Below are 27,015 nucleotides of genomic sequence, written 5' to 3'. Positions count from 1 at the left end.
ATTGGGCAACAAACTCAACTTGACCGACCATTGGTTTCTAACCTCTGTCCATCAAACTCGGGCGGGAAATTCAAACCAATTGATTGTGTTCCCTCTGAATACTAAAATACTTTTTTGGGCGAAAATGATTTTCCTGTAAATGTCTAGATGAAAAAGTAATCCAGTTTTATTTGATTGAGAAACAGAATACAAAGTACTTTTTCTAACTATACAAATACATTTGTGGAAATCCTGTGTAAACAAATGTAATATTCATCATTTAAATGTGAGCTTTTCTTATTTTGTTTAATTTACAGCATTTTGGATGTCTGTCTGAAAGTCAGTCATGTTAAATCAGATGCTGTAAAGTTTTCATATTTCACGTCTGTGATGCCTTTGTCTTTAATGAATTACTGTAAAGATGCTTTGTGAAAACAGTTGTAAAAAGCATAAATTGACATGTAATATATAAGCTTGCTTCTGTTTTCCATCCAATCTAGCAGTTTCTACAGGCACTGTGCCAATACTGATTTCCCATTTTAATCAGAAATATTGATGATAACGTGTCTCCAAAAAATATTCACAGTCTAGAAAGAAACTAGGAAGAATGCATTTTCAAAAATAATTTATTTAGAATAAATTAAACATTGAAGTAGCCACATAATAATATAAAGCTCCAAATATGTGAGAGGCATTCGTTCTCTTTAGCTGACTCACTATCATAGAGAATGACATTCAGGGCCTAGCGTAGTGTGATACAGGGTAATTCAGGTGTTTTTGGTAGGAAAAATGATAAGAGATAAGATAGGGAACTAAGTCATACATGATCTGTTTAAAATGCCATTAGTTTGACTTCTATCAGGTATCTCAGGCTGAGTATTTTTAACATTTAAGACAATTCACTGAAACGTGTGTGCCTAAAATCATCATTGCCAAGAAAACAGGAGAAAGAGTTAAAAGAAGACAATGATGATTTCACTGACCTGGAAAGCATTCAACTAGCTTTCACCATTAAAGGCCACAGCACTACACTTAACAGAACAATCTTTTTATTGTCCTGGGGTGTACTTTAATGTTCAGATGTCCCTTTGTATAGCCATCCAAAGCTGAATTTAAGTTGTTATCCTTTTGCTAACCGTTTACAAGTTATGAGTCGTTATGCAGGTTTGAAAATGGACTTGAGAATTGGTGTCCTCCTTCCAACCTCCAACTGAAACAATAGAACTATTTACACCTTTATATCAAGTCAGCTAAGCTACGCATGCAGAAGATCCCCTCTTTGCTAATTCTGAGTTTATTGCAGCTAAATTTAAAAAAAGATGCAAGTCATTCAAGGGAAATTTTATTTTGGAGCATACTGTCCAGGCTATTTTTTTTTTCAACTGAGCAATGAGAATTATTAAAAAGATGTAAGTTAATTTGCAGAATTTATTCCTTAATATCCCCTGAGGTCTTTTATCTTCTAAACCTGAAATGCTTATTTTAATTTATTGTAAATTTAATACACTATAATTTAAAGAAACATTGATTATCAGAAACAATTCAGAATAAACATAGCTAAGTTTGTTGTTTTTCTTGTATGGCTCATACCTTTAAAACTGTAATTCACTTAAACTTAATTGCAAGATATGCATACTACTCTTGTAATTTCTTTAAACAAATAAACATTTAAAAATAAGATGGTGCCACATTTAAAGTCAAAGAAGTAACACTATTTGAAAAACAGGGCTTAATATTTGTTGATCTAACTTGCTATTAACTACAGCAAAACAACAAAGCACACAGCATAAGCCTCACCATAAATCACCCATTAAACACTCCTTGTTTGGACAGGAGTAATAATTTAGTGTCAGTGACAGTAAACAATACACAAAATAAGAAAAATCGATGTACAAATCTCCCTAGCTTTGTAAACAATCAGAGAAAATTCTCAAAGTGCAACTGATGAAAATTAAATAAATATTAAAAAACACACAGCAACATAATGTGGGTGGCTTGATAAGTATTAGTTTATGTCGCCCCCTTGTGCTGAAAAAGTATTACAGCATTTCATTCTTTTCCTATTTCTCTAACCACAGTTCTCCTTTATCTTCCACTAAAGCAGCCATTTTAAGGATTTTATTAAACATACAGTTTAGACAATCAATATCTCAGAAAAAGACAAATCCCTTTGTTTTTTCTGCCTGTTATCTCTCTCGCAAAGCAATGTTGGCTGTTTTGGTCAAATATGGTGGACAGAGAGGGTCAAACCTATGTCTGTTACCTCCCAAAGGTCTATGAAAAAGTAGACTTTGAAGCACAGATTTCCTTTTGTTCCAGGAACAGTTCCAAGTGTTCTAGCTTCCCCTTACTCTTTTGACTGGCGCCTGCACCATGTCTCTCCAGTTTCTCTCGCTTTATTTTTCTGGTTCTGTCTGTGCCTCAGTTGTCAGCCGTACTTGCCCCTCCATTAGTGGTGCTACTTTTGCCTTTAGTTTTAGATGAACGAAAAGAAAAGCGCTTGATCAGACGTCGCGAAAAGCTTCCGGACTTCTTGCGGCTGCTTGAGGAGCAGGAGGCTGTGGATGAGTCATTGCCCAGGTTGCAGACGTCCTCGTGAGACTGACTGAAGCTGGGGTCCTTCTGCCTGTGTCTTCTGCGGAACAACAGTTTTGTTCCACTGCGGAGGAATCCCACTGCAACACAGAATCAGAGTCAGAAAGTGAAGCCTTATATACAAAGGCAAAGGTACACATTTATCACTGTACTGAATCCAGCACATCATTGAAACAAAACATAATATGCTTAATCTTAATGAAACATAATTATTGTTTTGAAAGAAATGCTTTTACAGTTATTTTCATACTTTGTATCCTCAGTCCAACTGAAGAAGTAATTATTATTAGGAACAAAATTTGTACGGGGAGCTGCTGTGCAATAGAAGCAGCAATGAGCAGCAGCCAACAAGAGCACAAGAAAACGCTAAGTGAATCCACAAGCAACTAAAATAATTTGAGACATTTGAGACTCCTAAATATTGACAGAATCTCCTGCACTTGCTGACTTCCACTGTGTCCGGGTTAGGAATAGCCGCCAAGTCAATCTGGGTGACAGCTTTCCTTTCGCCACTTCCATTTTGTATTAACTCAGTAAATGGAATAGTGTGCTACAGAGCTATTAAATAAACAATGATGCTTGTTTGGCAATACCTGAAAACTGATATTTGTCTCTAAATAATTATTGTGAAATTAAATACAGAAACAAAATCCACAGCATGTTTCTAAAGCTTCAGATTATATCAGGTGTGCTTGTCATAGCTCTCTACAGGAAAAACACTATGCAGTGCGTGAGCCTTCTCTGTGATTGTTGATGCAATATGCACACTAAAAGATTCACAAACAACAGGGTAAATATAATATGAGTAGTAAAGTGATTCAAAGAATTTGATACTGTAGTTTTCACTAGACATTATCTAAGAGGCTACCATTAAATAATTAGTTTTAAGATTAATGGATACATTGTACTATAAAAAGTTGTAATACACTGCTAGTGAAAAGTATAAACACATACTGAAATATTTTTCATATTCCTATTTTTCCCCCCACTCATTTTCCTATAGACCCCCACACCTCCCTTGTCTTGATCTAGCTTTCCCTAGAAGTTTGATTAGTAGTCAGTTGGGACGGCTCCATGATTTGAAAATAAAGCTACTGACAAGCATTAACGATAAGGATAAAAAACTGTGACCCAGCCTTTGTCTGTTGCTGTATTTATAGATTTGTTTGTGTATTATTTGTTTTTGTCCCTAATGTATTCCTGACTCAGGCACCTTTATGGTCTTTGAGGCTGCGTGTTTCCAGCCCTCCTGTGGAGCCTGTCTCTGACTCCGCATCATCCACAGACGGCCGCTCTGAGACGTCAGATGGCGTTGTCTCGTCTGCGTCCTGGTGTGGAGATGATCCATGGTGGTTTGGGGCTCCACTTGGAGAGTGCTCCCCCTGCAGGGCAGCATCCATGGCTGCAGCATACCCCACTGACAATGCAGAATCATCTTCTGTAATGGGAATCTGGAGGACGAAAGTGGAAAATGACAGACATTTCAAATTAACTTTAACACGTTTAAAATGATACTAAGGCTAGGCTGAATATTTAAGTCTAATTCTGAAGATCACATGGATGAGGTGATTAGGCAGTTACTTTCACAAAGTGTATTACAATGTGTAGGATAATCAAGACAGGTTTGATTACAGAGCTTACACTGTGCCACAGACTTTGCATCTACTTACAATTAGATATTAAATGGAAATTTCTAAAAGTTACGTAAGAATCATAAAAAGTAAAGATATTAAATTTTTGATTTTCAGAAGATGCCCTTGGATAATGTCCCACACAAAACTTGCTGTTGTGAAATTTGTAAATTCTGATTATATTGTAGATTTTTCAAACTGAATACAAGCAGGCATACATTATGCCTAAGAAAAAAACACAAAAAATTATTAAATTAGCTTAATGAGTGAGAAGCTTCTATAACAGCAAAAGGCTAAGCCAATGATATCATTATAACATCAAACTGTTTCACACAACCTTTGACACTCCAGAGATGATGAGGGTGCTGCGTTTGGTGGGTGTTTTTTTCGCCGCCTTGCTGGCCGACTCTGTCAGCTGCCGGATGGCTGTCTCTGCTACAGGATCCAGCCCATTCGAAAGGGGGCTTTCTGCTGGGATATTTACCATACGTGTATACACGCATACAGACACAGACACAGACACACACACACACACACACACACACACACAGACAGACAGACACAGACACACACACAGACACACACACAGACACACACACAGACACACACACAGACACACACACAGACACACACACACACGTAGATCAGGTACAAAATTAAAAACTTGCACATAAAACTTTTGGAAAGGTAAAGCATAACATTTTATTTACAGCTCACATGTATGACACTGACATAAATGGAAGACTGCAGTGTTTATAAAATTATATAAGCTTTAAAATGGAGAGCATAATGCTGAACTGACTGCTGGGTGTGGAACTGATGCTGGCTCGGCTCTGAAAGCTGTCTGTCAGCACAGTCGGCATTTTCTCTGTCACTTCCACCTTAGACGGAGACCTGGAGGGAGAATCTCCTGTAAAGAAACAAAGAACCGGTAGAACAGCAGTGTTAAATGGTACAAATGTCATGGATCCATTTATTATATTATCAATCATACACCATTCTTTTACAACTACAAATTAGAAAAAGTTAGGACAGCATGGAGATTATATATAAAACAAGAAATTTGTAATTGTATTTGCATGTACTACATTCTAAACAATAAAACCGCAACATATTTGATTTTTAACCTCACAAGTTTTGCCTTTTAAAATGATTATTTAAATTTTTGGGAGACAGTTGTCTTTACCTCTAATATTGTAATTTATTTTCACAACAGCTAAAAGATATTTAAGAACTGAAAACACTACATGATGACGAAATGCAGGTGTAATTTTGACACATTCTTCCTGCAAACATGTTGTAAGACATGAAAACACATGAGTAATTTATTATTACATATTGCATTTCAACACATTCTACTTTGGGGTCAGGATGGGACCACAGACAGGTGAGTCCAGCACCCACTTCTCTTCTTTCATAGCCATGACTTTGCAATAACTATGGAATGGGGGGTGTGCTTTATCTTGTTGAAATATGGAGCGTCCCTGGAAAAAAATGTAATCTTGAAGGCAGCATATGTTATTTATTTACAACCACAAATCAGAAAACAGCTGCGAATGAAAAGGCTGCAAAATTTTCAAGGAAAAAAAAAAATCACTTTTTTTAACTCCTCCTTACATAGCAGACAATATGAACTAAAGATATTTCATGTTTTATTTGGCCAACTTGCATTCCTGAATTTCAGGCCTGCAACACATTCAAAAAGAAATATGGGGTGGGGAAAATTTAGTGTTAGTAATGAGGTTTAAAAAAAAAAAGTGACTTCATATGTGACGTCAACAGGTGACTGTAATCGTGATTTGGTACAAAAGCAATGTCCAAAATAGGGTGGAACTTCAATAAGCAAAAAAGGACAGAAAATATTCAGTCTCTTAACAAATGTTTAAAAACACTACCATTCACCAATATATGATATAACCATAAGGGCAAGGGGATTACTTTGGAAAATCTTTAATAAGCACTACAATATGGATTTACATTCACAATATTCACTTAAAATTTACTGTGCAAAAAGAATGTTGACCATTTCCAGAAGTGGTGTCTGGAAAAAAAGACCATCCAGAATGTTATCAACAACAAGTCCAAAATCCAGGTGCCTGTTATTATTTGGGGTTGTGTCAGTGCCCTTGGCAAAGTTAATTTAAAATTCTGTGAGTGAGCATTAATGCAGAAATGTATACTGAGCTTGTACAGCAACATATGCTGCATTCAAGACAGCATCTTGTACATGGACGTCCATGCATTTTTCAACAAGAGGGAATGGGTACTGGACTGGCCTGAAGTCCTGACCTGTCCCAATAGAAGTGAAACAAGTGAAGAATACTGAAAAATGTGACAGCAAAACTGTACAGTTGCACACCTTAAGATGTGTTTGCGGAAAGCATTGGACAAACAACATCTGAAAAACAGATTGAATGAAGCTGACCAGAGATCACTAAAAATATTCATACCATCTGCAAAGAAATGAAAGTCAAAGTTAATGTAAGGACCTGAAATACAGAATGGCCTGACTACTATACACTGCTGCATTTATACCAAACCATGATTACATGATTACACAAAGCTGTACATTGCTTTGCCCTTAATTTACTCTATAGTTAAGTATTTTAAGGTTTGCAAGAATAAATGTTATACAGGTGAGATAATTGAACAGCTGGGTACCTAGTTTGCGGTCCAGTTTTGGCCGTGACTGGATGGTGGTAACCGTGGTGACAATTGTTCCGTCCGGCATGATGGTCCGATCTACGTCCACCTTTTTGGATGGTGTAAGAGATGAGCGAAGAGGTGTGGCATTCTGACACCCACGTAGATCTTTCAGCTCCATGTACAGGAGCTATGAACAAAAAAATACAAATCAGACTACCACATAACACACTGCACAGGAAGTCTGAAAACAAACCTAATGACCTATTACATTTGAGAGAGAGTGATCGTAGAAATGGATAGCAGCTATCAAGTTAATCAGCCACTGGTGGTCAGTCTATTTGGTAATCTGAAGACACACTTCTATTAAATAATTAAAACAGACATTTGGAAAAGTGACTTATCACAACTCTTATCACTGTAGCAACACACTGAAGAATTGTGGAGGTGAACAATAGACCAGGATAAAGACCTTTAAGCACAACTCAATATATAATCTCATGAATACAGTGAATAATAAATAATATAATAAAGCATTTTTGCTATTTATATTTACAAAAGAACTGCGGAGTTCAGGACACAAAACCCTTCTGGGTAAGTAAAAGTAGTGTCAATATGGAGAAACTGGCAATAGTCTTGAGAAATACATGCTCATTTCAACAGCCTATGAGACTGAGTACCTTCTCAAAATTCCACTAACCTCCAAGGTTACAGTAGCTGTCGGTGCCAAACCATGACCTGGTGTGATAGACAGCTTGTGAAGTCCATTGGGACTTCTCCTAGGGAGATCCAGTGATAAACAGGCATGACCCGGCAAGAATTCTGTCAAATGGAACAGAAAAACCGTATTGTGCCATAGTAAATACAAAGGGTATCCCATTCATCCATCTGAAAACATTTGAATGGGCAAGCTGTGGGCTCTCAACTCTCCTTTTATAGCTCCACTATACTGCAAAAATTCATCAGAGTCCCAACACATCTAATCAAACTTATGAGCTTTACAAGTAGCGGATTAGTGGGAGACTCAATACTGATGCTGAGAGATACTGACTTAGTTAACAAAATTGTATAAAATACTATGCAAAAGCTTTTACATGTTAAAAATCAACATATTCTTTGAGTTAAACATAATAAACACTGCTAATAGTTAAAAAAAAAAACGTGTTTTGGTGCCTATGACTGACTTACGTTCTCCCTTGCTATTTCGCTCCACAAGTCTAACTTTGAGTTCTTTGGTGTCTGGTTGCAAATCCCTAAAAGAGAAATAAAAAAAGTGACAAATGGTCTTTATACCAAACAGGAAATATACATATGTGTCAAAATTTAATTTGCATTAGCAATCGTTTCAGGTAAAGGTAAAGATTTATTCATTATGCAACGTAAAAGCTGTCACCTAGCCTTGGTTCTGTTAGTAGCATATATATATATATATATATATCCTCAGCAACATGGGAGGAGAATAGATTTTTATGCACTCTCTCACTTTCATAAATAAAAGGACAGCGACAAGACTCAGGTCTCGGTTAAAGAAGACTCCTATAATCGCAGACTACTTAAGACTGCTAAACGTTTCACAGAAAACTATTTAACCACATTGTAGGCAGTATGGAAAAGCCTTGATATCTCAACAGCATCTATCACAGCAAAATATGAGGATGTTTATTTTAAGTAATTAATTTAATGTTGTCTACCATGGCTTGCTCATCTAGTAGAGATACAATCTTAGAGGAGCTCTGAGAAAAGTATAGAAAAGTATAGAATCACCATTCTGAAACGATACACTGTTAGATGTAATACTGAGAATGATGTCAAAATAAAATCAGAAAATATTTAAAAAGCTGTGATTGTATCTTCAAATAAACAACCAAAAAAAGAAATAAATAAGTGAATTAAAAAAAATGTATCTGCTCTGTACAAGTTATTTTTGGATAAAATGACAGCAATTATTAACAGAACAAAATTTCAAAAGGTAGTGCATACAGTCAGTTTCACCATAGACAGATAAGAGTGCACTCACAGTGTGAGGTCCTCTCCCCAGTCCAGCATGGCTTCAGGGCTGGAGGAGGGCATGAGGAAACGTGTTCTCTTCTCCATTGCTGGGACGTCCAAACTCAGAACACAGCACAACTCTCCAATATGAGTCTGGCAACCTGAATACACAGCACATCTTTACCTTTCAGTTCACCTATGTCATTGGATCAGCTGAACATAGCAGGTTAAGTCACTTGCCTCAAAACTAGTTCTTGTTTCACCAGCAGGAGGCTTTAAAGGGATACTCAGCTCAAACTAAATTCGCTGTACACATACCAATTTGAGACTATTGCAGAGCTGCAATTGTTCTGGGGAGAGGGAGGACCTTTCAAATAATCAATCAGTTAATCAAGGAAGATTAAAAAAATCTATTAGTAAATTAGGATAATTAATTATATGCATACTAACTTTTCTACCATTACTCATTCTCAAAGTCTCAAGACTGAACAAAAATAAAAAAACAACTCTGAACTCAACCAGGGGTCACTGTGAAATGAAAGCCTTGACAGATGTTCTAGCCTGTTAAGCAAAGAACAAAAACTCTGCTAGCAACAGTTGAGGCCTGAAGTTTAGAGAAGTGGGCTTGGGACTAAAATGTCACCTTGACAGGTAAAATGGGGTTGGGAGGAGCAGGGCCCTTGAGCAAGCCACCTAATGACCAACTGCTCCACACTATGGCAGGCTGCTTGCCTCTTTATGTGTGTTATGTGTGCTCACTGGTCCTAGTGTGTCACAGATGATTCATTAAGGGTGTACTTACTCTAGGGAAACCATACAGTGTATAGCGTGGGCATGTTACTTGAGGAGGTAAGCACTATTCACTTGGCCTCCGGCACGGTACATGTCAGAGTGACTGCCAATCGTGCCCGGGCATGGAACGTAGACATGATGTCACTGCTCCGACACTCACTCTACACACACTTGGTCCTGTATGCTAGTTTTTCATTCTCTGCTTATGGCAGAGGTGCCTAGAGTTGTTCTAGACAACAGAGAAAACATATTTGCTGTTTCGGATCACTTAAGGTGATCCAAATTCAGGAGACACTAACTGCGTTACCAAAAGTGCTACAAAACTAAACAGCTCGAATTACAAACGAGTTTCTGTGATATTTCAAACAGTAAAAAGTTCAGCCATGTACCAACAACAGTCATTATTCTCCCTCAGACATACCGTTCAACCTTACATGACGTGGAGTGAAGTAACTGTATAGATGGTAATTTTAGTACATAGAATTCTACATTTGTCGAGAATCTACAAAAGCAACTCAAAGACACATAGTTTGTTAATTATAAATTTCATAAGAACCATTGCTAAAGGAAAAGGAGATAGGATAGTATTCATTCTAAGAATAATGTCACGGCATGCAAGGCAGCATTTACACAAAAACACCATGACAGCAACTGGAAAACACATTGTGTCTAGCACAAAGACATGACAGTAAATTAATAGCATTAAGCTGCAGGAGTAACCTGACCTTTACACAAGGAACTCTGTTCTGCTTGAAATGTGTGCATTTCCTGAATAAAAGATTAAAAGAAAAGGAAAACCATCTCAAGTAACAAAAAAATTGTTTATAGTGGCTGGAGGGCAGAATTACCTTTTTTGACACTGGAAGCTTTGAGTTGTCGTACCAGAAGGCGTCTGAAAGCATTGCTCTGCTGAGAAGTGTTCTGGCTCCATTCACGCTTTTCTCTGGGAAACTGTAGAAGGTAGAATTTAAATCTAAATGCAAAAGTATGCTTAAGTATTATTTAGTGATGCTTATACACAGACACACACATTTCTGAGTGACCCCTTCATGTATATTGACTGTATAAAATGCAATTTAAAAAATAATAAATAAATAACAATAAATAACAGTGAAAAGTTTTGTTAACCTTAAGTTTAAATATGTGCACATCCTTTATAGAAAAGGTGTTTGTTTAATTGCTGACTTGAACAAATGAAAAGATAAAATATAAAATGTGGCCTGTGCAATTTTTTTAAATACGCTACCCTTTCCAGAAATGTTAATGTTTACGTTTCTAACCTATAATGGATTTTCACTTAAAAAAAATTTAAATAAAAAAAAAAGTTGTTCAAATTTTATATATGACTATATTAGAATAACCACGACCCTGAACTGGATAAGCAGTTACAGACAATGAATGAAAGAATATATTAGAATAACAACGTTCCTCACCCCAATATTACTTCAGCCCTGTTCAAACACTGACATTAATTTTGCACAACATTCTAAGCAGACTGTTTATTTAGTTCACATTGCTCTGTATTGTAAAAAAATCTGATCATATACAGTAGGTATGTGTGGGTTTTTTTTTTCTTACAGCAGGGCTGGAGACACATGCTCGCAGGTTGAGAATCATAGCAGGCTGCGTTGCGTACAGTGTGTCCTCCACCAACCTTGCAATCATATCCATGTCTACCTCTGTCTCTGAGCCCTACACAGAGACAAGATATACAAGAAATCTGCCATACAAGAAATCTGCCATGATATGTACTGGTATTGTGTGTCACAGCACTGCAAATGTAGTTTTTCTTTTTCACAATTATACCCAATTCAGTTAATCAATTCAACAACATGCTTAAAATGATTTAATACATGTTAAAGTAAGGAAAACACTAAATTTTGACTTTGCTATTGTCCTGGTTCTGGGTCTGTATTTGGACCATAGATGGCAAAAGTAAAATTTGAGATCAGCAAATCCACTCTAAAATTCATTCTAACTGACTGTCAGTTTTAATAATCTTAAACCTGCCTCAGAGATGTCAAAAATCTGGAAAGAATTTTTAACTGTGTGTCCAAATCTGTCATCTCTATTATAGACACTGGTCTCAGTGAATATCCCCAAAAGAAAAGTAGTAATGTAGTAACATCTAACAAATTCTGAGTGTAAATAAACCATATGCTGCTGTATAGCTCAAGTAATTCCTCAACCCCTACCTCTCTCTGAACTCTCTGCCTTGGCATTACGGTTAATGATGCCAAGGGTTGTTGGAAAAACATCCATGAGACGAGCAGGCCTTCTTCCTCCACCTCTTCCAGACAAATCTGTAACTGCAAAAGTTAAAAACACTCCAGGTTTTACAACAGTTGCACATTAGTAGCATTAGCATTTAGCCTATGTCTTTCCAAACCCAACAGCTCATATCAGGTCTGAATATAATTTCCCAAGTATATGTCATTATCCCATACCTTTTTATAGCAAATTTACCCTGTTTTCATGCACTAGTTTGATTTTTAGCCATTTTTAGTCTGGCATGCTTGAGTCACCTACACAAGTTTTTGACAGAATTTAGCAGAGAGATTCAAAAGTGGAGAATAAATCTACACTTTTTACTACATCATTCATGTTGTATTTGTTTGGACAAAACATTTAATTTTAGACAACTATATTTTTTTCACTTAACAACAGCCATTAATGTCAATATATTGTAACTAGTGGTTGTTTCACAATTTATTCAGGTTAGGAAAAAAAATTAAGACCCAATTAAAGTTCTATTCAGAACATGCAATGCTCCAACTATGAATGACTCTTCAGTGCAAAACAATATAATAAGCACATCTAAATAAATACAATTTAATAATAAATCTGACAAAGACTTTAGACCAGTTAAAAGTGAAGTTTTTTTTTTTTTAAGAACAAAGATTATAGTAACAACCCATATTAGGCAGGTGAGGAGCATATTAGGCAGCTCAAATATGGTCAATATCAATATGATATTCATATCAAATACTTTGTGAACATTTTGATGAATCAAAGTTACTAACATGGCCTGAAAGCTTCCTTTTGTTTTATGTTTTATCCATTAGTCACAATCAATAATCATAATCACATTAGGAATACCTACTAAAACAGCCCGACTATAGAGAGAAAGGAAATCATCTTAAACTACAGTCACAAAAAAGCTGCATCAACGTATTGAGCCTTTTCATGGTATGTAGCCTTGTCAAGGCAAAAAGGATTGCATACATTAAAGCGGATGTCCACGATTTTATTTAAAAAATACTTTTTATAAAACTCTGAAGATGTTTCCTCACACTTTTCTAACTGTACAATTTGTATGTGTGCTTGAAACTGGTGTAATATGTTTATAACTAGATGGATGAATAGAATTAGAAATGAAATGGGTCATTAAGGACTTGGACAACCAAAAGAGAAGACAGGATTCTCTGAGAAAACACTATCCATATGGTCTCCAGAAGTCAGAATTGAATTAATGGCACTTAATAATAATAAATTATTGAAATGGCAAAAGGAGAGCTTTGTGTAAATTGATACTGCATAAGCATCGCTCACAAAATGTACTGCAGTTTCTAAGGAGTTGTTCATACCTAGCATTAACATGCATTTTTCTGATACAATCACAAGACAAAAGACTTTTCACCTCATATTGTGAACGTGTCTCCCATTAACATTCAAGATTGGATTTCCAATCATTGGAGCTGAAAGAAATTCCACATACACCTGTCACTGTTCACTTGTCTTCAGACAGCAATGCCCTGTGGATCCTTTCTCACATTACAGTAGGGATATAATCTTTTCAAATATGTGGTGTGTTGGGTCAGCTGATGCAGAAAGATACAGAAATAAACTACATCAAAAGATACATTGTTACTTTCGGGAAGTGTTGTCACAATACCCCTGTGGCACTCCTTGTAAATACCGCTCTTATTTTAAAACACTCCTTAAAGTCTCGGTCCTCCTTATATGGGGTATTGGACCATTTTTAATGCCAAAGTGATATTGTGATACTTTTTTACTTTCGGGGATACATCAGGACACATTACGTTGACATATTAGATTAATATGCGTTTCAGTTCCCACTTATACTCTGTGTTGGTCACTTATCATATGATTACACAAGACACATGCTAATGTCTGATGTGAACACGATTTAGGGCTTCAGTGCAACCAGAACAGATTAGACATTATTTAACAAGTCTTCAAGGGGCAACATGGTGGCACGAGGCAGAGTGCCTCTAACACACAGGTCTTAGGTCTCGCTTTTCCACAAAAAGTTGATCCATATTTGTTTTGTTGGAGAAAAAATATAAAACAGAACAGAACAGCACAACTGCCTGCATGTAGTCTATACGCTCCGCCACTTTCTAACTTCTGTTTACTGCAGCTGTGCTGCTGTTTACCCTCTCTGTTTATGCTGTATTCTGTGACGTATATTTGGTTCCACTAAAACTGGTGTAAACACAGGCTGGTTTGCTGAAAATCATCAAGGTTCTTATAAGCCTAAAAGGAAAACAGTTCAAGAACCAAAGCTCTTTTGGTTTTCACTTCAAATCATGCCTCCTGTCACTGTCTTTTTAACATGCTTGTGTGGGTTTCTCCTGGATGGTTCAGTATCTATCTTCCAACAGTCCAAAAACACATGTTGGTAGGTGGACTGGCTGTGCAAAAGTGTCCATATGTAGGAGTGACTGGGTGATTGTATTATGCTGGTGTGTCCCTGCCTTGTGTCCAATGATTCCAGGTAGACTCCAGACCCACTATAACCCTGAACTGAGTGAAGTGGTTACCAAATTCAGCACTATAAATGTTGATGATCTATTAACAAAGCATGGCTTGTTCAAAAAACATGTAAAAGCGAAGACATTCTGCAGGTTATCAGGAAGCAGTATATAATGGATTTAAAAACTAATCCAATGTGATCCTGCTGACTAATCACAGCCTTAAGGTCCCTTCAGTGTGCAACACAATCTTGGAACAATGAAACAGCTGAGCATATTATAATTCCTGCCACTGTATAAGACTGTAATTCTGCTTGCATATATTCAAATAGTTATGAGCTTTTTATAATAAACTTTGGCTCTCTACAAATATAAACTGAGGATGCCGTTATAATATAAATGTATAGCTCCTAAAAAATGGCTCAGTTTGCAGTTTTTACCTGGGCCTTCATAGGCTCCATGGTTATGTGGTATGTGTCTATGGAGACAGTGGCCGGTGATTGCTGAGTAACAGTCACTGGGAATGTTACAGTGTCAACAGAACAACTGCACTGCAGAACCTGCATAAAGAAGATTGAAAAAAAGAGCATGAGTGAGAGTAAGTGTGGATGATTCAGGCCAGGTTAAAATACTCATGCAATAACACTTAAGCATCATAGAAAAATGGATTGGTTGCATACCATGCTGTGTGCTGATTGGTCTGTACAGGTCACATGGTCAATAGATGCAGAAGTAGGGAGCTGAAGGCTGTCATCAAATGTGATCTGAATCGAGCTCTATGAAGGGAAAACAGATAGGGAGATGGAAAGTGAGAAACTGTCAGTGAGCTCACCAGCAGAAAGGTATTTATACTGTTTGGTAATCAAATGCTCCTTGCATCTGTCTTTTTTCTATCAGTACACACTGTGGATCAAAGACTGAATACGAACAAAACACAGATGTATTTATTTATAGTCAGCAATGCATTGTGGTGAACCTACTCATGTTTGTTGATTTTAAAAATTCTAAATGGCTTGAAGTGAAAATATTATTAATATATTCAGTTTTCACTTGTTTATAAATAAATGTAAATAGAAAAAAAACATGCTCTTTTACAATCCATGCTACATCTGATCTGGCTATTACGTAAACAACTGAAATACATTTTGCAGTAATCTAACATATCACATGTTGCTTTTTACAGACCTCAGGCCAAAAAACATTGGTCAGTGAAGCCCAGGATGTGACATCACTCTCCCAGGCGATAATGGCAGACAGCCATGGCTAGGAGCTGCCAGGGCATCATTTCGAGCCAGAGCACCACAGCTCCAGTATGACATAATGCAGCACAGAGGAAAACTGTGCCAAATGTGAGTAGAGCTGATTCAGGACCGTGTTCCTCAGCCCAAGCTCTTATCCAGACTTATTCAAAGCAAGGTCCCAGATCAGAGCCAGAGCAAAGAAAGGCAGGTATGAAAACAATCAGCTAATGGAAATAACTGAGAATGAGCAGCATGTTAAACACTGTCTGCGGTCACATTCTGTTTAAGACACTATCGCATGTTATAGATCTTGATGTTCACATTTCCTCTCGAAATGGGCATGCACCATAGCTTGTGTGTATGTATTCAGAAACAGAAGGGAAGAACTATGGGGAAAGGTTGTAGCCTCACTTAGTAAGAATCAGAAAATGTGACAGAATGCCATAATTCATAACAATGTAAGGTTTATCCTTCTTTCTCTTCTATCCTTTACACACTCCCTGAGCCCGAGCCAAAAGAATCAGTAATTGTTTTTGACTGGATTTCTTCAACTGGCTCAGGCTCAGTGCTCGGTGGAGGAGAGGAAGAGTGAACACAAATCCCCTATTGTCATGGCATATGTTCATCACTGTATGGCAACCTCTCTCTATCCCACTCACAAATACACATGCATCAAGCACTGTGAAGGTATGAGAAGCCAAGATAATCTGGCATAAAATAAACTGCAATATTTTTATTTATTTATTTATTTATTTATTTACTAACCCTATGATATTTATTGGACTGACTACCACAAAAATACCCCTGCACCCTCTTTTCTGCTTTTTATCTAAAACTAACTGGATAAGAAAGTGTTAAGAAATAAGAAAATGAATTAATGAAATAATAAATTAATTAAATACTTTGTTTAAATGACTATTTTGACAAGTTGGTCTGTAAAATTTGTATAGTGCTGTTCATTCTAGAAAAAAAAAACACTTTTTTGTATCATTATAGTTTTTTTACGCTCTTTGTTTTTGTTTAGGCAATTGGATTTGGATGGTGTCAAAAAAACCTAACACCCGTATTGTGAATAGTTATGCATCATAACACGGCACACCTACACGTTACATGCATGTAATCTGTCACAGACAGGACTGCAATGTTAAGTATGGCTGGAACTCCAATAATGTGTAGGTGGATGACAAAGCGTTGCTGTTTTCCCTCTGTCTATAACGACCAAAGGTAAGCTATGACATTTTCTGCAGTAAATATGCTAAAACTTCTTCAGTAAGAAAGTACAAAAATAAGATTATGTCCACATCTTATCCACGCCCCCATACTCTGGTGAAGCAATTGATTTCTTACTTATTAAATATCTTACTTTAAATCACATACAAAGGGTCTTTAAATCACAACACAAATTCAATAACACCAAGCCTCTCTACAGTACAACTCTTTTGCATAGAATGGCAGACCTTCAAATTTACATCCAAAGTTTTGCATGGCAGCTGCAGAAAGCTTCCCTAAATTTCTTTATCAGCCATGTGACCTCCAAGTATTTAAAAGAAATGTATGAAAACACTGAAACACTGAATATATATATGTTATCTGGGTTAAAGATTCTTAAAGTTCTTAAGCCTTACACTTCTATTAGAATTTACACTTAACTGCATCTGTCGGAATTAAGGTCGACCTGAAATGGTGATAGTGTTGGGAATTGTTCTATATTGCCATTCACCCGAGATTTAAATATCAGAAAATGTGTCATGCATAGCTTTAAGGCACATAAAGGGAAGCCTCATAAAATTAATGTTATTTCCATCTTTTTTCATTCTTTCTTTCTTAATCTTACTTCACTTCTCAATCCTGAAATTTTGTCTGTCAAAAATAGAACTAGGCAGCATATTGTTTACTGTGATCATGCTTGTGTCCCTGTAATACAAGCAAGATCAGTTGATTTTTTGGGGGGTATCCATGATGTCTGCTTGCCTGCCATCACATGCTCCTGCAACATTATCATCAATCAGTAATAGCTAAAAGGGTGAAATCAGTAAACAGTATACTGTACATAATCTTACAAGCATTTGCGCAAATTTTGGAGAGGGAGAGGCAGAGGGGGAGGGAGAGATACGGCACTGTTCATAGCATTTGTGATATAGTGTCACTTTAGGTTTGAGTCATCCAGTGTTCATCGCCCTCTGGCATCCTCAAACACACCACCAGTCGGTCCAATCAACCAGAAATATAATAATGCCTAGAGTACAAAAATCCCAACCTGCCTTGGGCCATTTCTATGATAAAGATTGCTAACAACTTCTGAGTATGTACACAGAGCTACCTCAAAATAAACAATTGGATATAGTGCCTGGCAGGTTTGCAGAGACCATAACATGTATCTTCCGGAATAGCTCAAATATTTTTTGAAGATTTTGGTGACTCATAAAAAACCTTGGCCTCAACAGATCAGCTTCTGCCATTTCACTATGGGTTTTAAAAGCCAAAAACAGATGTAGACTCAACTCAGTGGGAACATACTGGCAGAAAAGATTGGCAAGGATACAGTGCAAAATGGGAAGTAGAAAACTTATGATACTTAAAGACTATCAAAATGACAGCTTGTGTCAAGAGTAAAATCAGCAGTGAAGAAATGTAACATTTTATTGTACAGACTGCGTAATAAAAACTGATACGAGCACAATACAATTAATACAGACATTCTGAGACATGAGGATGTCACCATATAGGGACATATAGAAAGTAAAATTAAAAGAGAGCATGTCCATGCACGAGTGAGTGAGAGAGAGAGAGAGACAAAGCTTTGACCTTGAGCCTTTACTCTTTCCATGCACATCTATCTAGGTTGCCACAAACACTGAGAGACATATTCTGCACTGGAGGCATGATAATGTGCCATCCTCTCAATCTGTCATACACACACACACACACACACACACACACACACACACACACACACACACACACACACACACACAAGGTCATGTACTATCAGATGATCCTGTTCAGTGTAGTTGAAACAGTGTCCAATTAATTTCATTACTAAATATAGGGAAAAGTTTCTGCCTTCTCGCTTATTCTAGCAGCAATAGCTCTGACTGGATGTATGTGTAGAAATGCGCCATAAAGCGGTTTCAAAAAAACACACCAATAAAACCATATTCCTTGCTAGTTAGGTCGACACCATTTCACACAATGCTACCAAGCTACGTAGCTGAAGAACAGCATGCATTCCCTTCAAGAGTTGTGAAGTCAGCCTATACTTAAAAAAAGAAATAAGGAAAAAGGAGGGAAAAATATTTTTTTCAACAAGGTGCAAATAATTCAATTGCAATTATACAAGGGCTTTCAAAATCAATGCAATAAATTTACAAAAAAAAAAACAATAATTAATTAAAATTAAATTCTAAATTCTTTCACAGCACTGCCCTAAAATCAGGGGAAATGATGGTAGCTTCTCACACTCTTGCAATAGATACATAGTGAAATGTCTGCAGTATTGAGCCTGGAGTAGCAACAACAGAGGCCCTATTCTCCCTATTACAGGACAGTGAAGCATCTCAATGCTTTTGAAGCTGTGATTTTAAGGTAAAATACTACCTCATGTTCCTTTAAGGCCACAGGGAACAGTGGTAACTTCAGGAAAGGGGGAATAAAATGTCCTGTATATTATGACATATTTCTGAGAGAAAATGAAAATGAGGGCAGTATATAACAGTAGGTGAGACAGGATTTCTTGTGTGTGTGTGTGTGTGTGTGTGTGTGTGTGTGTGTTGCTCATTAGCTGAGTTCAGGAGGAAGCCTGCCTGACGTTATCGTGAACTGACTGGTGTTTAAAATGGTTAGCACTGTAAATTAACTAAGTACTAAGTAAATTAAATAAGTACTGATTACTTTAAAATTATTCAAAAAAGGAGGTGAACATGAACCAAGCAGCAGGACTGAAAGTGCTTTTGAAAAAAAGGTAAGTACATCTAGTGTAGCTAACATACATATAGCTAAGGTGTTTATGATGTAACCTTAAAGCTTGATCTGTCCAAATATATGGTTTTCAGAAAATAATACATAAAGTCGGATAATACACATCAGTGTCTTACTGTGTATGTTACATAAAGAACTACTTGAAGTGGCTGAAAATGTAACTACTCTCATCTCTAACACCAACCCTTTATATTCACCCACGCTGGGCTACTTTCAAACATAGTGAACACAGTTACCACATTGATATTCTAACCCCATATACATTTATAGCTCTACAAATACCAGTGTTGAAATCCTATTAAATCACAATGGTGGAACAGATTTTAAGGGTTTCGAGTTGCACACAGAATGAAAGATGGTACGTACTAGCTCTGTTAGGGACACATCTGCATGGCTATTTGCAAATGCCCTTTATCATGTGATTGCTGGGCTCAACATGTCCTCTGGGTGTTTGTATGACTCACACAAACAGCAATGCAGCACACACACAAACACAGCTGTCAAAGCCACTCGTATAGGATGAACTTAAAATGCAAAACTGGATCAATAAATTGATTTGGCAATGATAATTCCCAAAAATTCTATAAGCAAAATAGCATCAATAGTCATAAAAGCCTCCGTGCAGAAATTATAAAGTGTGCATGTGTTGATGTGTTTGAATATCTCTGTGTGTACACATGCAGGACATATGTGCCTGCAGACTTCAGTCATTGCATAATCTTAAGTTATGTGATGCATTAGCCTGATACTTGTGCCGGCATGTGTACAAATGTTTGTCCAAAAGGTTTAAACAAGCCAGTCTTATTATTCAGTTCACAGTAAATTAATATACAAGTAGTTAATTTGTTTGAGTGCATAACTGCATATAACCCTAAGATGTTGATATGTATTTAAGACACATGATTAAACAAATAAACTATGATAATGATGTGCGTTTGTGTGTTTGTGTATATGTGTGTGCGTGTGTGTGTATCAGCACTCAGAGGACGTCCTTCTGCTGACATTGTCACACGTAACCAACTGTACCAATCCCTTTCTGCCAAATCCCTGGATTACTAGGGGAAAAAAGAGAGAGAGAGAGAGAGAGAGAAAGAGAGAGAGAGAGAGAAAGAGAGAGAGAGAGAGATTCAAATAAAGTAGAAAGAATTTAGGAGCAAGACTATGAGAAAGAGAAAGAGAAAGAAAAAAGGAAGGAAGGAACAGGAGAGAGTGAAAGCAAAATGAAGTACTACATTCATAAAACAAAGAATGAGCAAGAGTGTGAGAAAAATGACGAGAGAGAGAGCAAGAGTTGCTGAATTTCACAGGGGCACTGAGAAAACACCTAGAATCCAGAGTCATTCTAAAGTTACTTGTAGCTTGTTTCACTACTCATCCAGATACACTGCACCAATAGAGGTGCACACTATACTGGCAGCCAAACTCCATTCCGTCAGCCTAGCAAACACATGGCACAAAAATCTTCCATTCAACAACACCCAAGTCGCTATCTCTCTGTGCACCGGAAATCTGATAAAAACACCACAACGGAATTGCATGGCAAAGATTAACTGGCTGGTCTAATTCCCTTTCAGAGTTCCTCAAGAGAGGTCACGTGGAGTCTATGCAAGTTTCTTAGCACAGGCTGTAAAAAAACAGGACTAGAGGCTGTCTAAATAACATCTACTGTCATGAGAGAGAAAGTGGGCTTTTTTTCTGTAAAGGAATGCTGCTGGTAGTGTGTCCAGTTCCACTGATGTGACTACCAACAAGTCATAAGCCAATACCCCCTCTGACGCATACGTACAAAATGGTCTGACCTCTTCACCTCCTCTAACTCCTCATATTCTCAAAGTGCTCGCGTGTCATATGACCAGTCACTCAAGAGTCAACATGGGACTTAAGATAAGAGTCTAATTTTTTACTTTCTCTTTGAATGTCCTTGTCTTGTATCTTGGAATCTAATGTCCTCCTGCTGCCAAACATGGGTTTCCTAAAGTGCTTTTCAATGTAAGAGCTGATATTATGAATTAAGTCTAAAAAACATAATACATTCTTTACATGGTAACAGAGCAGCAAAATAACTCATTTATTTACATATTAAAAATTTTACATACATTTAACCAGTGAAGACCTGTGTCAGTAACTGAAGAAAATAGCAATGGTAACATATTTTGTTTTGTTTAAACAATCCATTAACAATGTACTACAATGACAACGGCGTATAATGATGACGACTACTATGACTAGTACTAATAAAAATAGTAATAATAAGAAGAATAAAAAGGATACGTTAATATTTTTCTGGCACTTAAGCAGGCAGGTAAAAAACTAATAAAAAACACTTATGCAGTAAGCTGTGGTTGTGGTTTAATTTAGCATTTTTAATCAAACCTTCCACAAAACTGATTACTAATGAAGAACAGAACTGTGATTGTCACACCAACACATTACAACCATTATCTCCACACAGTGCTCTATTAATTCATGGAACTCAATCTGAATTTTATACGGAAATCTACACTTGAACATTTAAAAAGTCTGCTTGTATATTGCGCTGCTAATCTCATTTACTTGCATTTTACTTTGTTAATGTAATGCTAAAGTAATATTAACATTTATTTTATTATTCTTTGTACTAATCCATAGTATAATTTGCACTTGGTTTATCTCAAGGTAAGGTTCCCTTCCAGGATAAATACATACCTTTTGAATTTTAAAATTCTACCTTTACCTCTGACCTGCGGTTACTGTTCATGAACATAATCTGTATTTACTTTACAGCATTGTATTGGTATAATGAAAATATAGCAAACCAAACTGAATTGTACCGAATTAGTCTAGCAAGATGTCTTCTTCTCTTAAGCCTGTTGACGTAATTTAAACTGACCCGTTTGATTTTAAATATGAGAGCTAAACAAGACTTTAGCTCTTGTTCTTCCCAAAAGCTAAAGCTTAAAGATAAAAATGATTGTACAGGTATGGTATCTTGCTGCAGTGCAAGGTTCTAGAGTTCTATTAACAGAACAATCTCATATATTTTGGGTATAATAAATGTTTTATTAATGATGGATATGATATTGTCTAATACTTTTAGCTGTATAACTCATAGTAAATGCATTTTACCTGAATAATGTAAAAGACTTATAAATGAATTAAGGCTGTTTTTGTTACACCCCGTCCAGAATGTGTTCCTATTATGGGTAGGCACCAGACCCTGAACTAGGTTAGTGGTTACAGACAATGAATGAATGCAAAAATTAATGCTTTTATTACACAAATCACAACATCATCATTCTTATGGCAGCAGACCTCAAAGAAAAAAAAACTACAGTGCTTCAAGTCAAACAATGAATGCATTATTTGCCCCAACTGGTTCAACAGGTCCATAGGTTTACAGTAAGCCTATAGCAGAAAAAAAATGACAAAGAAGATGAAAGACAATGTTTAAGAACACCCGCCTCTCTCTCTCTTTCTCGGACTCCGTCTCTCTCTCTTTCTCCTTAACACAGATTATACAAAGTATAAAAGTTAGTCACTATGGCAGAACAGAACCAGGATATCAGTTTTCCTGTAGCTATGCCAACAGTCAGCTCGCTGTGTGCTAAGGTGGTTGGGCATGACCCAGTGTAGGCTATAATTTTCACACATAACCTGAATGCTTGCTCTCTCTTTTTCGGCCTCCCATTTCCCTCATTCACACACTCACACACACTTTCAGGTTTTTCAGGTCATGTGGATTTAATTGAAAGTGTTTAAGTTTCCATTAAGACGGCGTGTACATCTGAAGAACATGAGGAATTAGCCTGGAACATATTTAATCAAACCTCTTCTTAGCACAAGACACACCAAGTGCAAAGAAACTATCATCTTGGCAACCAATATGATGGCATGACAACAGTGTAAACTCATTTACGAAGTCAGTCACAGCAACATTATGTCATATTTGTAGAATACACAAAGTAAAGAGTTATCCGAAACACTGTTATATAGTCAGAATAAAGACTATATTTACTTCCTGAGGAAAACAAACTGTATTATCATGACAACATCACTGGCATGAGCTAGCAAATTCTGAAAAGCTTTCACAGTAGACTAATTTGAAGACTACACACTTCATCTGTTAACAACAGAGTGTACACATTTCTTAATAGAAACCTAAAATCCATGTCTTTTTTTCTTCCATTCCTATTACAATATGACCAAATATAAAATACTATATGATCAAAAACTAAATTTTAAAAAATATGGAATACTGACTGGTGATAATAGCACACGTGTTACAAGCACACATTCCATTTTAAACTTCTATTACACCCCAATTTCATCATGCAATACATTCTGAGCTGAACCTAAAATTCAGTATGATTTTACTGTCAAAATCATCCTCTGACCAGAATAAAGCTCTTGCTTCAAGAAGATCTCTCTTAAAGGAAATGTCTTCATGTAGCAAAGTCAATTAAAATCAAGTGTATTTTTTGGGACAATTCTGAAATGCTGTGACCTATGACATTTGTCAGGGAGCATTTATTTCTCTTACTGCTGCTGGAAGAAGCCAGAGAATTATGTCAGAGTAAGAGGGAGGTTGGCTGCTTCATCTATACACTGGTAGAGTCTGGGACCTAGCAAAGACACATGGTTTTGCGTCACATTTATATGGAGCAATATATCATATTTAATCTTTCAGTTCACTCAAAAACATCACACCAAGCACTCAATTTAAATATCTCAGAAAAAAGGATCTGCTCATTTGTCTTAAAGTCACATGGGACCCTTGAATTTAAAACACTTCATTAAGAAAAGCCCTGACTCCACAACAGCACAGAACATCAGGTTCTGCAGAATCATCTAATCGACCGAATGAAAACACTCTGTGCTTTTTCAAAACTTGGCTCCCATCCACATTTGAAATTAAACAGTACTAAGCTTTCTGCTGGATCCCTTATGTTTTCCCTAAAAAACACTACTGACTGAAATAAGTGAAGCTAGAGGACATAGGAATTGCATAATTGCATGCTCTCCAAAGACCTCCCCTTGACAACCCAATGAAATAACTAGGCTGCTGAACTAGCACAATGGTCGACTAGAGACCTTAGGATCAAGACAGGGTAGAGGAAGATGTTTCAAGTAATAATCTCTAGGCTTTCATTTTTACAAAGACTTTTCCATGGGCAACAGCATTCCAATCAGCTGAAGTAGTAATGGAATTGCTCATATGGACAGGAAGATGAAAGGCACATCACATAAGATGAATGCAAAGTTAAGCATTAGACTTGGAACTACATACTATTACAGACTATACTGATAATGTCAAAAAAGAGGTGATACAAAGTAATTTATATGGCTTTTAACAGACAAAGCTTCTCAATTTAATTTATGGCTCTCCTCAGCCTCCTTATTGCAAATAAAGGTTCTGTTTGGTTAATTTTACCTTTCTTCCCTCTAGCCATTTACTGCAAATTCTACATTCTTTATGAGTGTGTAAATATGCTGAAAGACATAATTCCGTTCATTTCAAAAATAAATATTTCAATATAGACAAAGGCTAAGCAAAGGCTTGGTCTATACCCCATCATACCAACTGGTAAGACATTGGTCATTCCAATTTGCTGAACTTTGTCAGTTACAGAATGTTTAACAACATTATTTAAAATGTACCATGTTAAAGTAACCAGTTGGTATTGTCAGGTGTAAAGTTTTTAATAGTTTGCTAACTGCTAAATTAAGGTTACCATATTTTGGTTTTCAAAAAGGTTGCACTTTGGCAGCGTGGGGCCCAGGAAGTGTAAAACTATGTGCAACTATGCTGCTGAACTTTATTACATAAACGGATACTCTTTAACAACAAAACTAACCAATACCTTTAATGGATATATTCCTTTCCATTCAATATTTGGCACTAAAAAGAAAACAATAAATAAAGTAAAATGTTGTCATCCCCTGACCATTTATGATCATGGAAGGCCAGTTATTTCCTGTTCATACGAAATTACAAAATTGAAACTCTGAATTAAAAAGACATTAAAGTGACTCGTTAAACCAGAAAGCACATGAGCTGATGAGCTGGCGAGTTGACCATCCTTTTTTATCCACATGAACATGGTCTGTTCAAGAGCCAAAAGAATGCTACAGGTGATTGGCTGTTTGTATATCACTCATAGCACAGTCCATTACAAAAGGATCTGATTAGACTGTGACTGTTTAAGAGCCAGGGTCAGAAGACCTTTAGGGTGCACTGATAAAGTCAAATGCTGTAAATGTATGTGCTTTTCTTATGCCCTCTCACTTATAACACAGAAGTACAACTGCATGACCATCCCCAGGAAAATCAGTTAAAGCTTTTTGTGCACTTCCAAACATAGGAAGTCCAGAGACAAATCATGTGAAATATTAAAGAGGGTAGGGAGCTGGGCACTACCAAGTGTCAACTTTCTCCCCTGTGGAGGGTAACTGGGGATCAGTTTGACCCCATCTAAACTCAGCCATGATGAAAAAAGCAGGACAATGACCAGTCAAGTGATGGAAAGGGCAAGGGAGGCAAGACATCACTCACTTTCACATTCTGTGCTCAGAGGGCAGTCTATAGCTCTGGGCTTTGATACCCACACAGATCAAATGGAGACGTGGTTAAATATAGGGAGGGAGACCTTTGGACACACCAGCTCAAACATTATCGACCAGTCTAAAAGAGGGGCTCAGTGCTCATCCTTTTGTGTTTAGCTGAAACCAGTTTTAGTTGCTTCCTAAGTAAGTCATAAAAGTAATAGCTGGCTCCATAAATAAACAAAAAATATTCCACTCCCTGGTGCATCTGAAACTATGAGTGTATATGAAGGCTGTTTCCCATTGCAATGCAGCCACCTTAAAATTAAACACACATGGTGCAAACATCTGTGAGGTACTGGCAGTGTTATTACTATGATTACACTGCATAGCTAATTGAACAAAATCAGTGGAAGCCAAAATTAACAGATTGAATGTAAAAGATTGACCATGAATGCTAAACGATAAAACCTTCTTTTCTTCACAGACAAAATGAAGAGATGTTTTTGTATCTTCGTCTTACTACTCACATGTTGTTATTTAATATGCAAACCCTAGTGTGGTGACTGGGGTGGTCCCTCGTTCTACCACGGATGCTGTTCCATTGACTAAAATTTGCAAAAATTAGTGATATACGATTTTTATAAAAACCATATATGGTGCTCAGTAAGCATTGAGAAACAACATTGTTGCAGCCAATTAAATTCTAATGACATAACTGGATTGGATGGAATAACAGTAGAACAGTCAGAAAGAGGGAACTACGTAAATTACAATAATAATATATAGGTGAGATGTATGTGTGTATAATTCTGGACACACAGTCTTAGTTTTTGGACACAGTATCCATTGGCCTGAGTCGTACAGGAGATGATGTAATTCAGAGGAAGAATGAGTGAGAGAGTGACAGAGAGAGAGAAATATTAT

The 27,015-nt window shown here is 36.8% G+C and overlaps 1 protein-coding gene across 3 annotated transcripts in view; it reads right to left on the bottom strand.

Moving 5' to 3' along the window:
- Positions 1-587: 587 nt before the first annotated feature.
- Positions 588-27,015, bottom strand: part of c2cd2l (c2cd2 like) — a 34,111-nt gene continuing 7,683 nt past the window's right edge. For 2 of the 3 annotated variants that reach the window (XM_066658991.1, XM_066658990.1), the window contains exons 3-15: positions 15,028-15,123; positions 14,788-14,907; positions 11,825-11,938; positions 11,208-11,321; positions 10,478-10,580; positions 8,866-8,998; positions 8,037-8,101; positions 7,549-7,670; positions 6,867-7,038; positions 5,008-5,115; positions 4,543-4,676; positions 3,788-4,025; positions 588-2,654 (exon numbers count right to left, since the gene is read on the bottom strand). In XM_066658991.1, coding sequence (XP_066515088.1) covers positions 2,401-2,654; positions 3,788-4,025; positions 4,543-4,676; positions 5,008-5,115; positions 6,867-7,038; positions 7,549-7,670; positions 8,037-8,101; positions 8,866-8,998; positions 10,478-10,580; positions 11,208-11,321; positions 11,825-11,938; positions 14,788-14,907; positions 15,028-15,123 — 1,773 coding nt within the window. In that variant the 3' untranslated portion in view covers positions 588-2,400. The remainder of the gene's footprint in view (positions 2,655-3,787; positions 4,026-4,542; positions 4,677-5,007; positions 5,116-6,866; positions 7,039-7,548; positions 7,671-8,036; positions 8,102-8,865; positions 8,999-10,477; positions 10,581-11,207; positions 11,322-11,824; positions 11,939-14,787; positions 14,908-15,027; positions 15,124-27,015) is intronic. The other variant, XM_066658992.1, reaches the window with a different exon arrangement.

This window comes from Hoplias malabaricus, chromosome 2 (assembly GCF_029633855.1).
Source record: "Hoplias malabaricus isolate fHopMal1 chromosome 2, fHopMal1.hap1, whole genome shotgun sequence".
Taxonomy (NCBI): Eukaryota; Metazoa; Chordata; class Actinopteri; order Characiformes; family Erythrinidae; genus Hoplias; species Hoplias malabaricus.
Note: the sequence above shows the minus strand (reverse complement) of the source record. Positions and strands in the feature narration are given on the sequence as shown.